General features: G+C 37.4%; 1 protein-coding gene across 23 annotated transcripts in view; it reads right to left on the reverse strand.

Annotated features, from left to right (window-relative positions):
- The window catches only part of LOC135210713 (forkhead box protein P1-like), a 627,610-nt gene that overhangs the window by 42,002 nt on the left and 565,954 nt on the right, over positions 1-19,654 (reverse strand). For 18 of the 23 annotated variants that reach the window (XM_064243497.1, XM_064243492.1, XM_064243493.1 and 15 more), the window contains 3 exons: positions 16,852-17,025; positions 9,982-10,117; positions 8,343-8,510 (listed from right to left, as the gene is read on the reverse strand). In XM_064243497.1, the coding sequence (XP_064099567.1) occupies positions 8,343-8,510; positions 9,982-10,117; positions 16,852-17,025 (478 nt within the window). Of the gene's footprint in view, positions 1-8,342; positions 8,511-9,981; positions 10,118-16,851; positions 17,026-18,406; positions 19,110-19,654 lie in introns of those variants that run through there. The other 5 variants (XM_064243503.1, XM_064243486.1, XM_064243496.1 and 2 more) reach the window with 3 other exon arrangements.

The raw sequence follows: 19,654 nt of genomic DNA on the forward strand, positions 1-19,654 counted from the left end.
GAATCCTGAACTGGATTCACACGAACCCAACCAGGAAGGAAGAACGGTGTCGGCATCTATTGTGCTCAACCCAGAGTAGCGAGAGAGAGAGAGAGAGAGAGAGAGAGAGAGAGAGAGAGAGAGAGAGAGAGAGAGAGAGAGAGAGTTGTTTACAATATTACGACATAGCAATAACAAATAGCATAAAAGCCTGGCCGGTTGTTGCTAGCGAAGTCGTATTCACGGAATCGCAACTGCACCAAACAAGAGATGTGGCGTTCCGAGAGAAGAGTTAATAAAAGGAAAGAAATAAAAATCTGCCCCCTTTTTTTCGCTCTCCGTCTGACAACACCACCACCAAACACTTCTATGACGGAAGTGAGCACAGAGGCACACACTGTTTACATCATCACAACCATCTTATTTACAAAAAAGGGGGCGTTTCCACTGGAAAGGTTGGGAAGGGGGTGGGGGGTTGTTGGAGAGGAAGACAGATTGAAATAAAAAGATAAAAACTAATTTAAAAGCAAACTGCTTTCCGTTCAAGGGAGACACGGGTCTTTTTTTTTACACGCACTTTGGCACACATGGCTATGTTACTGACATGGATAAGGTCTCAACATAGGCATCGTCACTTTAAAAACCCGGTTAAATTTCTGCCGTCGACTGTTTCCGTGTTTGTCGATCGGCGGAGACACACGCACACACACACAAAAAAAAAACCAACCGTCATACTTTAGGCGAACCCCTATTACGTAACCTGTATTAGAAACCAAGTAGACTAATTGACTGAACGTAATACCAAAACGTTAGTCTGCTCTCAAAGCGTTACATACGAACAACTTAAGTAAATTACGGCGATTGTCAACTGGTACCTGAACTGACGATATATGGTAATCTGCATAACATACTTACATATGTGATTAAGACGCATTGCACTGCTTTGTGTGTAAAATATTCGTGCATAAAAATGTTCGAGCGATTAGGTTAACAATAATAATACCGCATTAAAAAAAAATTCGCCACTGACCTCAAGTGACAAAAATCTTATAGGCCATCCGCCCGAGAAAAGCTAAAACACACACGAGCGCCTGGCTATACCGAAGTTACTTGAACATTACCGAAAAAAAAACCTCCGGTCACAATAACAAGTTACGTGTTTTGCGTCGCTGCGACCAAAACAAAGCTTGCGGCAAGCACACACACACACACACACCGACGTCCAGTCATTCGTCCAAGCCGTATGACTCCGAATGTCTAAAACGATTTTTAGACAGATTCGATAATAAATGCTGGTGGGGTCAGTCTATTCTGCTCTGTCCATCCGAAGATGCCATTACAAATGGAACATTTAGTATGAGAGAGAGAGAGAGAGAGAGAGAGAGAGAGAGAGAGAGAGAGAGAGAGAGAGAGGGGGCATAAAAACCTGTAAGCTTTTGGAAGGTGATTCGATAACCAGATGGACAGGCATCTCCCAAGCACAGGCTAGTAACAATTCGTGACGCCTTACGCAAGGATCTGAGCGAAGGTAATTTGTTTCGATTCTAGTGAGCACTCTTTAATGGAAGGCGACTTCTTAAATAAAAGTATGATACTAACAAATCTCCACAACATTGTTAGGTCTTTATACCGGCTATTAGTTGACTTCGCGGCCTGTATTATGTAAGCTTCAAAGAAACAACAGGTAAAGCGAGATCATACTGAAATGTTGACAACCATTCAAAACACAACAACTAAAGTCGTCTACTTCATCATTTCAAACCTTCGACACTTGCAAAGTGTCACAAAAGTGGTCGACGCATTTGTGTTAAGGGGAATGTCATTATGACACGCTAAATTAAGAGTTACGTGATTACATTACTTCCGAACATAACCTTAGCTATAAATGCTACGACTACTACGTAGGCCTTGAAGACGACAGAAATAATATATTATCATAATAATGATGATTACGGTTCTTGCACAACAGCGTGAAATTTTCATTTCTATATTAGTTAGTATTCATAACTATGAAAACTGCAACCATTTCATTAAACCTTATCTCTTTTGGCTACCTGCGACGCTATTACGAGCAAATCTTGCTCAACCTTCAAATACACACACAGGTATACACATACACACACACATAGAAAGAGAAAGCAACAACATAATATATAAAATTCAATGTTAGTCGTGGCCTTTTTCATTTAGACCCTTGTATCTGTAACATGTTTAAGAATGACCACAAAGATATAATTACTGACTTAAATAAAAATCAGTTGCCTTAGAGTTATTATTTTTGTTGTAATGTATGTCTGTCATGTATTGTGAATATGGTTTTGTTTACCAAGTTCTGAATAGCTGTCACCTATAATCCTTTAATTGTCTGGACCTTGTATCTGAGATGATTGTCTTAAACCTTTAATTGCACCCATTGTTTATGCTTGTTTGGGAAGGTTTTTCATCTTCCAGGTGTGTCGGATTCTAGGTACTAATCTCTTTATAATCCCTATCTGTCAGTTATACGAATCTTCTTGTATTGTCTTTTCCCGTATTTATGTCAGTCTCTGGTCAGTAAAGGACGTTTAACGTCGAAAGATCTTGCAGATCCTCCTTCGTTTATTTTTCCTTCGTGGCATATATCTTTATTTATGGATTTATCACGTTCCTAACTTTCGTGATTCAGTTATACACACACACACACACATATAGTATATATATATATATATATATATATATATATATATATATATATATATATATATATAGCGAATACCACAGGAAAATGATAGTCAAATAATGGAAATGTTCTAAATTTTAAGTCTTGGTTTATTTAAACTTGATGCCTTCACAATGAAAAAAGTTGTAGATAAATATAAGCAACAAAATAATTATATTAAATTTTTACGTGTTTTGGACTGTACGGATACTTTGTAGTTTCGGTTAGGGTTAAATCTATGTTTAGGTTTGTGACCGAGTGATATCCGATAATCCTGGATTATCCTTTTAACTTTTACCCTTTTGACAATTAACCATCTGGTATTCTTGATCTTGTTGTTTACCTGATAACTTTCTCTCCAATTGTATTTCATTCGTTCCTTGACAATGTCTTAGTAAAGACGAAAGCGCTTAAAAAAAAGGATTTCTGACTATAATTTTCCTGTGGTATTCGCTTATTTAATGAAGTCACGTGCATCTAATGTGATTTATCAAGTATATATACGTATATATATATATATATATATATATATATACACACACACAAACGGAGCACTAAACTATCATTAGAAGACCGATTTTAATTCAAAGCGCAGAACCTGAATTCTGCAGAAGCATGTACGGTCGAAATCGAATTTAGATCTCTCTTGAAAATTTAGGCGTCAAACCCAAAAATGCTGGTCGAGGAAAATCTTATTGTATAAATATTCCCTTTGGGTGTGGATGACTTCCAAGGGGTGAATTCGATATTTAGGGGGTATTTGTGGCTTAATGTTTGAAAATATAAAAAGTTCACACGCGAATTAGTGAGCACACCACACATACACGCAAATATATATATATATATATATATATATATATATATATATATATATATATATATATATATATATAATTGTGTGGGGGGGAAGAGGATATAAACGAAAATAAGAATGGAAGAAAAATTAATGAAGCCGTTGTTATGCTCTGCTTGTATCATATTTGTGTTGTCAGAACGTTAGAGTAAAACCTGCGGAAATTATAGCTTACCTTACCTTACAGTACCTTACAGTTCGTTCGGGTTGCCCCAGGTCCCTCAGTGTGAGGCACCTCTAATGTCTACCAGAGAGTTGCTAGTACATCTTCCGGTATATTTTGCATCTTCCAATCTTGGATGGTCTGGGATGCAGTTTAGATATTTGTCGAGCTTATTCTTAAACACATCTACGCTCACTCCTGATATATTCCTCAGATGAGCTGGCAACGCATTGAATAGACGCTGCATTATCGATGATGGTGCGTAGTGGATTAGTGTCCTGTGTGCTTTCCTTATTTTTCCTGGTATTGTTTTGGGCACTATTAATCTACCTCTGCTTGCTCTTTCTGATATTTTTAGTTCCATGATATTTTCTGTTATTCCTTCTATCTGTTTCCATGCCTGAATTATCATGTAGCGTTCTCTTCTCCTTTCTAGACTATATAATTTTAATGATTGTAGTCTTTCCCAGTAGTCAAGGTCCTTAACTTCTTCTATTCTAGCTGTAAAGGACCTTTGTACACTCTCTATTTGTGCAATATCCTTTTGATAGTGTGGGTACCATATCATATTGCAATATTCAAGTGGACTACGAACATATGTTTTATAAAGCATAATCATGTGTTCAGCTTTTCTTGTTTTGAAGTGCCGTAACAACATTCCCATTTTTGCTTTACATTTTGCCAAAAGAATTGCTATTTGATCATTGCATAACATGTTCCTATTCATCATCACACCAAGGTCTTTAACTGCTTCCTTATTTGTGATTGTCTCATTATTAGGTCCATAATTTATTGATTCAAATTTATCAGAGTTAAATACCATCCTATTTTCCTCTGCCCAATCATATACTTTGTTAAGGTCTCTTTGTAGAGCGTTCCTATCTTCATCACAAGTAATTTCTCTACTTATTCTTGTGTCATCAGCGAAACTACTCACTATCGAATCCTTAACATTACTGTCTATGTCTTCAATCATAATAACAAACAGTATTGCAGCTAACACCGTACCTTGTGGCACACCGGATATTACCTTGGTTTCATCCGATTTCTCATCGTTTGCAATAACTATCTGTTTTCTGTTGTGTAAAAATTCTTTTAACCATCTTCCTATTTTATCTACGATATTGTGTTTTCTAATTTTCTTTGCTAATATATTATGGTCTACTTTGTCAAAAGCTTTTGCAAAGTCTAGATAAACCACATCTGTTTCATTTCCGCTTTTCATATTTTTGAATATGTTCTCACGGTGGACTAACAGTTGGGTTTGTGTACTTTTTCCGGGTACGAAACCGTGTTGTCCTATATTAAACAAATTATTTTTTTATTAAATGTTTCATAATATTTTTCTTCATTACCCTTTCATACACTTTCATAATATGTGATGTTAGACTCACAGGCCTATAATTACTTGCCTCAAGTCTTGATCCACTTTTGAAAGTAGGGGTGATATATGCTAATTTGTGCTCATCATAAATCTTGCCTGTATCTACACTTTGTCTTAATAATATTGCAAGTGGCTTTGCGATAGAATGAACTACTTTCTTTAACAAAATAGCAGGGATTCCATCAGGCCCTGCAGCAGCTCCATTTTTAATTTCATTAATTGCCTGCACAATATCAGCTTCATTAATTTCTATGTCAGCTAAATATTCACTATTTTCGTCCCTTACTTCTATATCATTATCTTCGTTATCTATTCTAGGGGTGAATTCTCTCTTATATCGTTCTGCCAGTATGTTGCAAATTTCCTTTTTTTCATTCGTTAATCTCCCTTCAATTCTCAGAGGGCCTATTTCTATTCTTCTTTTATTCATCTTCTTCGCATATGAGTATAATAGTTTGGGGTTTTGCTTGATATTTAATAGGGAAAGAAGGGAGGACGACAATAGGTTATTGAGAGGATTATTTCTAAGTGTTGAGGAGGAGGAAGGAGAAGAGGAAGAGGAAGAGGAAGAGGAGGAGGAGGAGGAGGAGGAGGAGGAGGATCTAGAAAGTCCAAGACAAAGGGCGTGAAATAGGCAGCAGCCGAAAGAAAGGACCTCAAAACCTAAGAATCTTGAGAGAAGGTGACGGAGGTGAATAGCGCAGTGCGTGCAAGAAAGTCCTACACGCTACGGATCACCTTATGGAATGTCAGTTTTGGACAAAGGGACTTCACCCACAGGAAAGTAGTCCATGTATGAAATGTGGCGCTGACCGTTTCTTGCTAGCTCTCTGGAGCCGTCTTATAACGGCGGAGAGGGACTTTCTCAGTATGTTGTAAACTTACACATACACATACATAAACACACACACACACACACATATATATATATATACATATATATATATATATATATATATATGTATATATATACTATATACACACACACCTATATATATATATATATATATATATATATATATATATATATATATATATATATCGTAAGCCGGTTTAACAACTGTGATCGAGGCGATAAAAGGGTTTCTTAGCAACATTTATCATTATATTCAATGCGGAGACGATAAAAAGTGCAGCGTTTATCAAAGAGCATATTACACTGAATTCAAACACATGACCTTTAACAAAGCGTCATAATTATTGACCAGTTATTGACACAATAATGCGCTTCTGCATATTTCATGACAAAAACAACAGCAAAGTTTATTTCCATTGTACTGTCCAAAAACAGCTTCCCGGACTCCGGAAGGAATTCGCCTGCGTGGAGGTTGGACATCACCCCCCCCCCCCTTCCCCCAACAAATGTACCCATCATGACTGGCGACAACTTTTCATCATTTCATAAAGAAATGGTATTATGTCCTACACAAGGTCGCTGAGATGAAAAACATGAGTTAAATGCAACACCAATTATTATTCCATAACACCAATATTAGCCGGTATCACGAGACAATGTTCGAAGTCGAGCAGCGCTATGGTTATTTTAAGATGAAATAAAGAGGACACGAGAGGAATTTTATAAAGCCAATAAAACGACCGACAATATCCAAATATTTAATTATTATGGTCATCATTTATAGTGTTCAAAATAACGCAGCCACGCGTCGCTTCATAACGAATGGTTTTAACACGAGTGAAGTTAATGTTACGATTCGATCGATATCTACTTCCTCTTTATCGACTTCAATTACTGTACCAAGATGCTTTTTTGTGGCAGACACAAATTCTATGCATATACATTACATAAATAACCACGCCTCAATGCATAAATATAAGGATCAGCGTAATATGAATACAATTATACATCACATACTGTACATCTATAGGAAATATATATATATATATATATATATATATATATATATATATATATATATATATCTTTAGTCATTTTGTTATTCATCTGGTTCTCAACGAGTCTTTTGATATGAGGTTCTTAATGCCATGCCCTTTTCCACGGCCCATTGCGAAACACCTGAGCCTACTAACTACCAGGTGCATAATGAACAGATTTAGTCAATCTTAGCACGGCAGTCCTTGACTGACGGGGAACACTTATCTGTCCGTTCTACTACAAAAAAACGCACGGACGCATTAACACGTACACTTGATCTTTTTTTGTTTTAAAGCAAGGTGGGGACTTAATTTTCTACTTATCTCACTTTCAGTGTACATGTTAATGTACACGAGATTTTATCTGGCACCAACTTGCGGGGAATCCACGCTAACAATCAACGTTTCCGTTTGACAGATAACAAAAAACGTTATTTTCCGCTGGCCGTGTCGCATGGCGAAACATCCTTCGTCTAGCCGTGCACGGGTCGCCTTTTTTTCTTTAAAGGAAGTCTCGAGTTAAATCGGTACACAAAATAAAATGACAATGAAAGACTTTTAATTTATCATAAGTAAGATCAGTTCGACTGCAAACTAGTTTTATCGGATATACAGATTTATTTTCCTTGGAAAAAAAAATTGCCGGATAAGTCGTTTTGCCATCAAGGGAGGGAATACTTTTCGTATCGTTTCCTATAGAGAGCGAATTTTTTAACGGTACTATATACTATATGTATAATTATAACGTTACGTACAATACATATGTAATTGAATTTTTACAGGCAAGAAAAATGCCTTCCAAGTATGAATGAGAGAGAGAGAGAGAGAGAGAGAGAGAGAGAGAGAGAGAGAGAGAGAGAGAGAGAGAAGGAAGGGTACGGTATAAATGTAAACATTAATCTGAATGAGAGAAGTTAATTTGGCACAGTGTCAAAAAGGAAGAGCGAGAAGTGAACGGCAGGCCATGGAATGTGTAGCGGTCACAAATGCTAACAAAATTTGGATGCCACAATATCTTCAGTGGGTTCACCGGTGCGTTTGTTCTCACTCGAATGAAAATTAATTACAAAACGAAAGAGAGTGATGCTTGAAAATATAAAAGTACAGTCGGGCAGAAAAACAGTGTACTTGTTAAATTTCCTTCCCCTAATAATAATACTCATAATAATAATGAAAAAGAAAGGACACATCTCCACCCATTTCCCCTTCCAGCCCTTCCCATCTTCGCCTATGACCATTAAAAGGTCGACTATCGATCCCCTTTCTAATCACGGGGACTACAGCTAATTACCCAATCACAAAAGTATCAGGAGGACTGCTAGCAAGAGTAATATGGCGTGTACATGTGTAAATGCATCAATCGCTCGCTTACCGTTGGAAGAGGGAGGCAGCATGGGTTTTTGATCCCTTTCGTTGTTGTTGTTATTATTGTTGTTGTTGTTATTGTTGTTGTTGTGGTGGTGGTGGGGGGAGGGCGTTTCCGACCTCTCCCCTCTGTCCTTCCAGGCGCTGGGGTCCACCGGCCCGCCAGGAGGGGATCCTGTCAAGAACAAGAAAAAAAGATTTACAGGCTGCTATTTTGACAAAAATATATAAGGAGTCACTTCATAACAATGAGATGTATAACCAGCAGGTTACCATTAAAAGATTTACAAAACTGGTTCGTTACGAAAAACATTACACCTAGAAATCCTTTAACATCATCTATATATATATTTTTTATATATATATTTTATTATATATATATATATATATATATATATATATATATATAATTGATTTTTATAATTTCTTTTAGATTAGGCATAAGATAGTCAAGTTATTTAAGTTACAAGTCAAAAGAAATAAAACGCTACATAATACAATGAACAATGCTTGGGTCTCATCATCGAAATGTCTCGCTTAACATCACACGGCAAACACTCCGTAGTAGCTAACAAACAATGGAAACTATTTACTTAAAAAAATTGTATCTTTTCTCTAGCACAACACTTAGGCGATAGAATGCATCCTGCTTTGATAACACGCATTTTCCCACAAAATCCCACTTACAGAACAAAAATTATAAGCAAAAATATGTCTCGATATCAGTGCTGCAACTACTTCCCATACAGTGAGTTACACATCATGTAATTGAAAAACACTGTTCTTGAGATAAAAACGCCCCTCCCCAACGGGTATGTAATACTACTGTCATTTAAAGCCTGCATGACGACGAATCAAGCTTAGGTAACAAGTGTATTTTCTAACAGTTGGTTTCACCCACAGAACAATATCTACAGGGTGAATTACTCAATCTACTGGTATGAACAACACTGAAGGAAAATCTGAATAAATTCATTTTCGAAATCAGAGATTCACATAAAATAATATCTATACTGAACGGGGAGTACACCCTCCCAATGAATATATAGAAAACATAAGTTCTGGAAGAACGAAGCCCTGAGATGAATATAGTTTTTTTTAAATAAGTTAAATACGGATTTCTTAAGGGCAAAATGAATATGAGTTTCGTAACGATAAGATTATGGTTTCTTTCGGGGATGTGGTTTTATATACGGTGACAAAGTTACTCATGATGTTTTAATGAAAGCCTTTGTTTATACGGGAATTACGATTCGTTTTATTAGACGTTTCTGTACTGAATATGGATTTCTTTATGTTGAAACGAAGATTTGGTCTTTTCATGATAAGCTTGGTACGAGATTCTTTATACAAAGTTGAAATTTTATAAAATGGAAATAACGTTTTTATTTACTTATTAATGTCTTGATAAAATAGAAATAGCTTTTTTATTTACTTATTTATTATTAATAATTTTTTCTTTTTACAAATAAGAGACAGGTTCTCCATAAATCGAATAAGCTTTATCCTATTTCAATTTCACTAAATAAACCAAAGAAACTAAAAGTACGAGGATGAGAACCCAGCACTAAAAGTACTACACAAAACATTCGCTTTGCGGTTCTAAAACAGCTCATCACAATACTGTTTACAATTCGAGTACTTACGAGTATCACCATTATGATGATGAAGGCCAGGATGTAGTCCGGATTGCAGCAGATATTGCCGCTGCACAGCCTGCAACTGCTGCACTAACTGCTGCTGCTGGGCACCCAGCTGTGCCAAGGGGCCCGACGCTTTACTCTGGTGGCAAGGAAAAAGAATCCACGTTGTAACGGGCATGACAGACATTAATTCAGAAAGACTTTACGTTATAAGATAAAAAAGAAAAACTTAAATTCAAATTACTCATTTGATATATATATATATATATATATATATATATATATATATATATATATATATATATATATATATATATATATATATATATATATATATATATATATATATATATATATATATATATATATAAAAGCAAATACCACCGGAAAATGATAGGCAGAAATCCAAGCGCTTTCGTCTTTACTAAGACGTTGTCAAGGAACGAATGTCTTAGTAAAGACGAAGGCGCTTGGATGTCTGCCTATCATTTTCCGGTGGTATTCGCTTATTTAATGAAGTCAAGTGCATCTACTGTGATTTTTTAAGCATATATATATATATATATATATATATATATATATATATATATATAAATATATATATATATATATATATATATATATATATATATATATATATATATATATACAGCGTGCGTGAAGACCGGAAAATGATTAAGGAATGGAATATTTTTAAAATTACGCTCTATTATAAAAAATAATAATAAAACATGAACAAAAATTATTACGACAAAAAAAGACAAATAAACGAATCTAAAAACCCAAAACGGAAATTCTTGATAAAAACTGACTAGTTTAGTAAAAAATAAGAAAATAAATAAAAAAATGGTACTTTTTACCGTTAGAAATGAATACTATAATTTTTCCAATCAACGTCACAACACTCGTAGATGACGTTACTTCGGATGTAAACGTATCACCAACGGAAGGAATGATGTAAACCTTTGACACCTAAGGTTTCTTTCAGTGTCGTAAATGATCTCTTTCATTTACAAACCAAAAGGCATCGTTTTTATTACCACGTCTTTTACTTGGTGCAATTCTCAGGGAACGTCAAGAACAAATGCATTCAGTCATTGAATCGCAATGGACGAATAGAAAAAAATTGTGAACATTTTAAAATCTAATTAAAAAAACTTTCATTCGATTATAACAATAACCAAACGGGTAACCTAAAAAAAATAACAAAAATAAAGACCTTATAACTATGTACGTGCTAGCATACGTTTTTAACCTATGAATGTAATACTGTACACTCTCCAGCTACCTAAAGTATCACATGCTGTAATTCAAAACACACACATATGCATACATACATACACACACACACTCAAACCTAAACCCTCCCATTCTGGAATAAACCGTGGCTGCAGAGGCGCACGAGGGCGCACGCGCGCACAGGGTATTTGCATCAGAAGAGAAACAGCTAAATGCATTTACTAGAAAAGCCCCGGCGTAGTCTGTTACTATTTCTTTGGCGGAGGAGAGGTCGCTGGAGGGGAGGGGAGGGGAGGGGGAGAGGGGAGTACGACGAAGGGCGTTTGGGAGAGGGGTAAGAGGAAGTTCCATGCGCTGCTTTTGATTGGTGGAAAGGTAGAAATGGGGGCGGGGCTTGGTGAAGTCATGAGACCAGTGGCCAATCAGCGACGCCCTGGACTTAACTGTGATTACAACTTAATGATTAAAAGACCGACGATTCTATATACATTTAATGTTAGGTGGGTATAATGCATTGGGAAAATGGTGACGGAATATTAGCCCCTCAAACCTAATTCACTCGTGCAGCTCCAGACTCAAATTGAGGCAGAAGGCGAATAAAAATGAGACATACCCATGGATATTAATCCTTCAAAATAAGAATATAAAAAAGGGGGAGCACTGCAATTCACCAGGAAGGAATCTAACGTTCGGCAAAATACGAAACGGCTACAACATACCAGGTCACGCGGTGGCCTCTTATAAACAGAGGGTATACTTAGACAGGGCAATAAGGACACTTATGTAAGTACGCAAGCACGTTCACATACGTGTATATATTTATGAAAGTTTCATTTTCACTTGTGCCGGCAGTGATGCACGGCATCAATGACGGGCACGGAAAACTATTGAGGCACATAACCTGTCATACAAGAATATTGTTATAATATAGTATATAAACGTGCTGATAGGGGTGAAGCAAGCGAAAGTGCTGACTTTTTCTTAACGCGACGGGCGAACGACTTAGCCACAGTTATTTTGAAGACGACTCATTTAAAACTAAACAACAGTCACTGTCTCGCTCATTCTGTCGCAGCTGAAGAATGAACGGCTGACATCAATTCTAGAAATCCAATAGATTAACGAAGCCTACTTGTACGTATTTGTGGACAGAATTACCCTGAACTACTTACACTCGGAAACGCCGACTTCTTCAATTGGAGCAACGAGCCAATTTTTCAAACAATTTTCTTCATGCCTTACACACGAAACACAAACAACTTGCCCAGCACAACTGGAAGTGGGAAATTACGGTTACACACGCAAATACGACATAACACCCTATCACTATATACACCTGGGCGGAAACGTGCCTGACTGACAAATGCTACGAAGTATACGACGATCTGGCTGTTACGGAAAGAAGAGTTTGAAGGGGTTTGTTAAAAAAAAAAAAAAAAAAAAAGAAAAAAAAAAAAAAAAAAGTGTAATACGTAAAGTATTGGCCATCTTTAAATTAAACGTACCGACGCCAGACGAACAAATGCATCGAAAAAAAATTCCGATGAGTTGTAGCGATAACATTTGAGTGACCCCGTGATCATAAGGTTGGCAGGTTGACAGCTCGGCTCTGTACAACGGAATGCTTGAGCAACAATAAGGTGTGTATGCCTATAAATGCATAAATCGACAGAAGGTGGTGACAGTGATGTTGTAAACAATTACGGCACAGTGAACAGCAGTATAATGGAATAATTAATAATTTATCAAACGGCTACCTACGACTCACGTTAGACATCTTTCAAATTAAACCAGCATATCACGAAGTTCGCTCTCATTCCCGGCCGTAGAAAATAACATACCAACATCCGCTTCTTACTACATCGCACAGCTAATTAACTTTGTGCTATTTTAGCTATACGGAGAATCAGCGAGTGCTGTTTATTTTCTCATTTTAATACTAAGAAAAAAAAAATCTTTGTTGTCTACTTATTCTGGTAAAACGCGTTACAAAACCAAACATTTAATTCTGAAAGGCCAAGTAAAATATGAAAAAAATAATGACTTGATTCATCCAAACGGGATTTGTTTTATTCGATGATCCACAAGAAGACGGAACAAATATAAATACCGTTTCTATACAAAGTACACCTTGGGTTTATTTTACACAAAAGACGGCCGAGAGAGCGTTCTTAGAGGCGTGCTCTCTCCAACACGCAACGGTTTATCATCCGACAACTAACAAACACTACAGATGTTTTGGGCCCCGCCATTAAATATGAACTCCCAATTTCTAGGAGACGCAATTATCAGGCGGAACAACCTGGAAGTTTCTAGACGGGGCCAAAGTTTACTCCGGGTGATTAAAGAGCCTAAAAGCGACGAAGTTTAACCCCCCCACCCCCCAATACAAAGTAAGGTCAGTTAGTCGTGGCACCAGCGACGACGTAAACATTATAATTTTGAACCGGCCGCCACAACAGCCGTTTTACTTGGGGCTTTGGCGCCGAGGGAATTTCAAAACGGTTCGAGCGATTCTTCACCTTAACAAATTGATATCGCTAGTTTTTATGATACACGATAAATAGACTGGTTGCAAAAAATAAATTTTCCTTAACGTTAGTAGACTGATACACAAAGGATTATATATATATATATATATATAGTATATATATATGTATATATAAAGTCGATCAAAATCATTCTTGTCCTGACTATCATTAAACTGCCTTTATTCGATAATATAAGAAAAGCCAAGATTAAAGTAATTAATTTATATTAAAGGTGAAAAAAAGCTAAAACGCGCGCACACACAAGCTAATGAATAAACTGCCGCTAAAGTAAATTTCGCGGCCCGACCTAAATGAAAAATAAGAAAGAAAAAAAATGAAAACGGGAATAAATCCAAAGAAAGGTTGCTTTATGCGGCGGACGAACACCCTCAAAGGTAATTAAAGAACGCGGAGCGATTCTGACTTGCATTGTATATGACGCGGAAGGGTTGCCTGGGAATACAAAACACCTTTGATGATGATCCCTCTCTCTCTCTCTCTCTCTCTCCTCTCTCTCCTTCCCTCCGGTCGGTGCTCGTTTTTTACGACAGCGCTCGATTACATTATTTGGTTACCGTAACACATCTTTACCTTTCACAAGTTACTGCCAAAGAAGGTTACTGTTTTAATCCTTTGTGTGTGTGCTATTGTTCGTTGGACTTGGGTGTTTACAAACGACAATTCCTTCCCTTCGCACGGTCCTCCTTTTTTACATCATTGGATGACTTACTGGGAATAGCCGGGAGCGACCTAAATCCGTAATGATATTGTTAAGAATTTCCCTTTTTGAGCGATGTTACCACAACCGAGTAGTCCTCAATATTTCTTCAATTACTAATTTTTCATTTCATACAAAGTTCGTTTCCACGACATCGCTGATGACATTCGGTTACGGTGCTATATTTGCTCCTTTTAAATCCTGTAATTGAACCATTTTTTATTTAAGACTATGATTGTTATTATTTTTATTCTAATAATAAAATACCCGGACTTCCATTCGGGAGTTAGATCGTATAAAAAAAAACTCGCCGAATTTTGTAATGCGGTAACATAACAGACAATAAACTGGTCGATTTTTTTTTAAATTTCTCATTTTAGGGTTTAATCTCGAACTTAATTTTAAAATTCCTTAAAATATATATTTAACTCTTGACATTTAAATTTCATTTCACACATATTCTACAGTACATCTTATCACATACTGTACCGATCGATTTAGTTTATAATTTCTCCTTTGCAAGGATTGTAATTAGCGGTGGGTAGTGCATGCAACCTTTCTCTATGTTTCTTCATTAAGGCATTCTTGTGGGATGGAAGATCCAGGTTCCCAGCTGAGTTCGTGTTGACCATACTAAATCCATAATTCCTGGAAATTCTAAAGAGCCTTAGGAACAACATTTTAAGCAGTGACTTTACGACGACTGTCAGAAAAAGGAGCGACAGAGAGTAAAAACGAGGCCGGAAATAAAAGATACATTATTTAGCGCTTTCATTTTTTTCTTTCTAATAAGAAAAAGCTTTTATACGACGATCTTCGACGCTCATCCCGTGTTTAGTGGTTCTGTTAAAAGCTAGACGTCTCTCCGCCTTTGTCAACTAACATCACCGACGGAAAAAGTTCTTCGACATAATTTTTACGATTAATTTTGTGCGATTCTATCACAGAAACCATCCTTTGTCGAGAGGTAGGTAGGTCTATCGTATCGCTGTCCTCGGGGTTAAGCCTAACGTATTTTTTTTTTTTATAAGGTTTTCCTCGTGTCTCCTGTTTTCATCAAGAATTGGGCTAGATAAATTAATTAAGTCTCCCGGTCCATCGGAAATTAAAACACCTCCCGCTGTCAGTTTTATGGAGGATGTTTACAATTTACTGTTAACTTTGTTTTCGTTAGTGCGTGGCTTATCGCGTCGAAAGATCACTCTGCAAAATAAATCCATACTTCAATGCAGTTATTCGGAGACGTATACGTTGGAGCGCTTCGAACGGTTGATTTATCTACTAACTACCTGTCTTTTTTTTTATTTTTTAAATCAATCACATATTTAGATTTTAGTCCGCATCCCATTTAATTCATTAAGGTTCCATTTTTGGGGGAATATTTTCTCAGGTCAATTTCTTGCTGTTTTTTTTTATTTGAAAATAAATTCTGATTTTCATTAGTCCAAAACAAAGCAAATTCACTGAACAACTTCCACAATGCAGAATGAGAATGAGACAGCTTTATTTTCTAAATGGTGTAAAAATTACGGCGATGTAATTCCCCTGCTTCAGCATTTTTCATAAATATAATCCGAACTTGAACGTCTGAGTAACCAACCAATCCTTGTTATCATATTATAGTGACCGATTATTTGTTGTAAGAAACATACCTTTTATTTGTTATGCTATGATACTCTAGTCGTCGATATTTCTCTATTATTAAAACTAATTAGTCGCTAATTCTTTGTTGCCGAGTTTCGATACACACACCTCCTTTGTTATGAGATTGGAGTATTTTTTTTTTTTATACAGCGCCCCTAGAAAGGTCGCGATTTTCTTGTGGGAATATACAATTTTTTTAACAGGAGAGAGAGAGAGAGAGAGAGAGAGAGAGAGAGAGAGAGAGAGAGAGAGAGAGAGAGTATCGTTCCAAAAAAGCGATTATATATATATATATATTTATATATATATATATATATTAACATATATATATATATATATATATATATATATATATATATATATATATATATATATATATATATTAGTTATATATATATATATAAGGAGCGCTGACCAACCTCCTTCTGTTAACGTCAACTGGAATTCGCTACTTCTTTACCGCTATATTATTGACCGACCAAATTAGCGGCGAAGAAAATGAAAAAAAAAAAAGATCTCCCGTGCTACAGACCTTTATATATTTGGCCGTAGAAGAGACGGGTAAATAAACAATAAGAAAATGGACACTAATGGAAGTTACTTCGGGGCAAAAGTGTAAACATGAATTAAGGTGGATAAAAGAGTATACTTATAGCACTATCCCTGTATATATTTATACAAACACGCATACACACACACACACAAACAAACACAATACTCTGAGAAACTTACGATATTTACCGTCCACGAACTTACTATGAATGGAGCAGCGAAAAGCTTCCTCTCTCTCACCTTGTCGGGCGCTTGCATAAGTTGCGTCTGCTGGATCAGGTTGACTTGCAACTGTTCCTGTAGCTGCTGGAGGATTTGTTCCAGTTGCTTCCGACCCAACTCAGCCAGCTGCTGCTGCTGGTGCTGTTGGTAGGAAGAAGAAGCATGAGAAAAACGGTCCGTCGGGAAATGTCTTTGTTAAAACTAAGTAAATGATTCAGTCATTGCAACTATTTCAACTGTTATTGGTTTGTGAGTAATGGGAACAATTGCGACAACAGTGTAATAATAATAATAATAATAATAATAATAATGATAATAACAATAATAATAATACTGAAGATTGTATAAACAAAAACCACAATTCTCAACATATATGGATAATAAATTCATAGTTCAACAGCCCTCAATCTTGGTATCACAAAAAAATAACCGGCGCAGTCGAATATATTTTGCCGTTCGAATAAACGCATCGGCAAACGGCCGATTATCGATTACTGTACATGTTTATCCCCCGAACAACGCCAACGCCAACGACGTCGAATTATCCTGAAATAATCGAGAAATTAACGACGCCGATTATGCAGAAACGCGAAAGCCCCCCTCCCTACGGCATAAGATAAAAAGCACGCTGCATTCCGAAAGAGCGAGAGAGAAAAAGGAGACTCGATGAAAGGGCATGTTTCGGAACAAACAAACAAAAAAGGTACCTGGACACCTGTAAACGAAGATCCCTGCAACAGTTACTACTTTACTCACTCTTTCTCTCTCTCTTTCTCTTTGCCTGGCTTTCCCTCTGTCTCTCTTTCCCGCTTTCCTGCTATACAATTTGTGATGTCTGCAATACACACACTTCGTTCGCTCCATATTCTTTCAAGGGGGTTGTTTAAAAGCATATGTTTATTAACTTCTTCGTTAAGTTAAAAATCTAAATACGCATCGTTTCGCTATAAATAAACAATCGTGGAACTGCTTCAATTTAGACCGACTTTTCATTTCACTGGCAGTGTTGAGTACAACGCTGGCTACTAGCGCCCGTAGGTTTTTCATAACTTCGTAACTTCAAAAAGTTTCTTTATCGGTAGCAACTATGACTACCAATTTAGAGCCGCTGTTTTTCCTAACTGTAAATAAGCCTAACTTGGGATATAATTTCTCAAAAATACCAAAGTCTAAAGAACAAAACCTAATGTGTTTATTTGTCTCGCTGAGGTTCATAAGTTACACAACATGCGGTGTCCACAAACTTCGACAACAAAATACGAGTGCAGTCGACTCTGAGAAAATCGTTTGACGTTCAGTTACAAAGATTTACTTTGTCCAGTTTTAAAATAACGACCACTCATTAACAACAGAGACGAATCACTTTGTCTACTTTTTTTCACAAGTCTATCGCTGCCTTCGGTGACTGGGTCCATTTTTCTACCCCTCCCCTTGTAGGTCTGCGTTAATTCTACCTTGGTAATCCATACAAAGAACCTTCGCTTAAAAATAAAAAAGATTATTGAAGGAAAAAAAGACTTACGTGGAATATGTCCATGGGGGTTTCCAGCGCTAACATCTGGGCGGTTGGTGATGTTGTATCGCTTGAAAAAAAAAACTCAATTCTTTTTCTCAAGAACTCAATTTACTGCACATTGGAAGTCGCTTAACAACTTCCGTAAGCCGTCCTTCAGTCGCCAAGTTCTTCAAGTCACGAGAGAAGCGAACCGGTGCGCGAATCGCGGCAAAGATCAGTCAATCACTATCGCACCATCTTATCGATGCATAGTTTCTCTTCGGTCACTGTTTGTCCGTAACGTCCTTTACTCAGATATTTGCAAATGAATCTTATTTAGGCAAGACGGCGCGAATAATTTGCAATTGCTACCAAGTGTCTGTCGGATTCCACTGATTGCTGTAGAACTGCAAACACATTGGCCCCACAACACTGATTCAATCGAATGAATAAAAGAAAAAAAAAGTTTTCGGAAGAGGACCAGTAGAAAAAATGGTCCTCCTTGGGGGCGGAGGAGGGGGATGTCGATCAGCCGTCGGGACTAATGTAGAAGGAGGAGAGAGAGAGAGAGAAGTAGGAGTTTTTGGCGAATCCTTTCTCTGCTCTCGATCTAGCTGGCGCTCGTGAGTGAGTGAGTGTGTGTGCGTGTGTGGAGCCAGCAGGGTACACAGTCACACAAAATACACGTCTACCTCGCACTGCCGCCCGCGAGCAACTAGACTGGCTGGGAATAAACAGCTATGCAATAACTTCATCCCAGGCATCCTTACCCAAGTCGAACCCTCCTCCCCCCTCCCCCCAACACCACACACACTCACACATCACTCCTCCCCCTATTGGTTCCCCCATCTGGATCCCCCGGTGTTTCTCTCTCCCTCTCCTCGTCCTCCTTGTACACATTCTCCCCTCTCCGTGGACTCTTTCCCCCCTCCCCCCCCCCGCTCTTTCCTCCCTTTGCTGTCTTGCCTCCCTCATTTCGCCCGCAGAAAGGCACCTATTCCTGTCAAGCCTGATAGCTCGTTGTTTCAATGAATTTTATGGCTCTTTTCGTGGGGACGTCTTCGGAATGAATATCGCCGCCGTAGCTTCGATTTTCGCTTCTTTTGCAGGACTGCTTCTACCGGCGGGTTGATTCCCGGATTTGCGGGAGGCGACGGCATTCAACTTCCACCCGCAATCGGCAATCCGTCAACGCAAGCGAAACATTTCGGCGCGGAACGAAAATCATCGGGAGATTCCACTAACTCTGGTATTGATCACCCTCCTCCACTTCCT

The sequence above is a fragment of the Macrobrachium nipponense genome, chromosome 4 (genome assembly GCF_015104395.2).
Source record: "Macrobrachium nipponense isolate FS-2020 chromosome 4, ASM1510439v2, whole genome shotgun sequence".
NCBI classification, from domain to species: Eukaryota; Metazoa; Arthropoda; class Malacostraca; order Decapoda; family Palaemonidae; genus Macrobrachium; species Macrobrachium nipponense.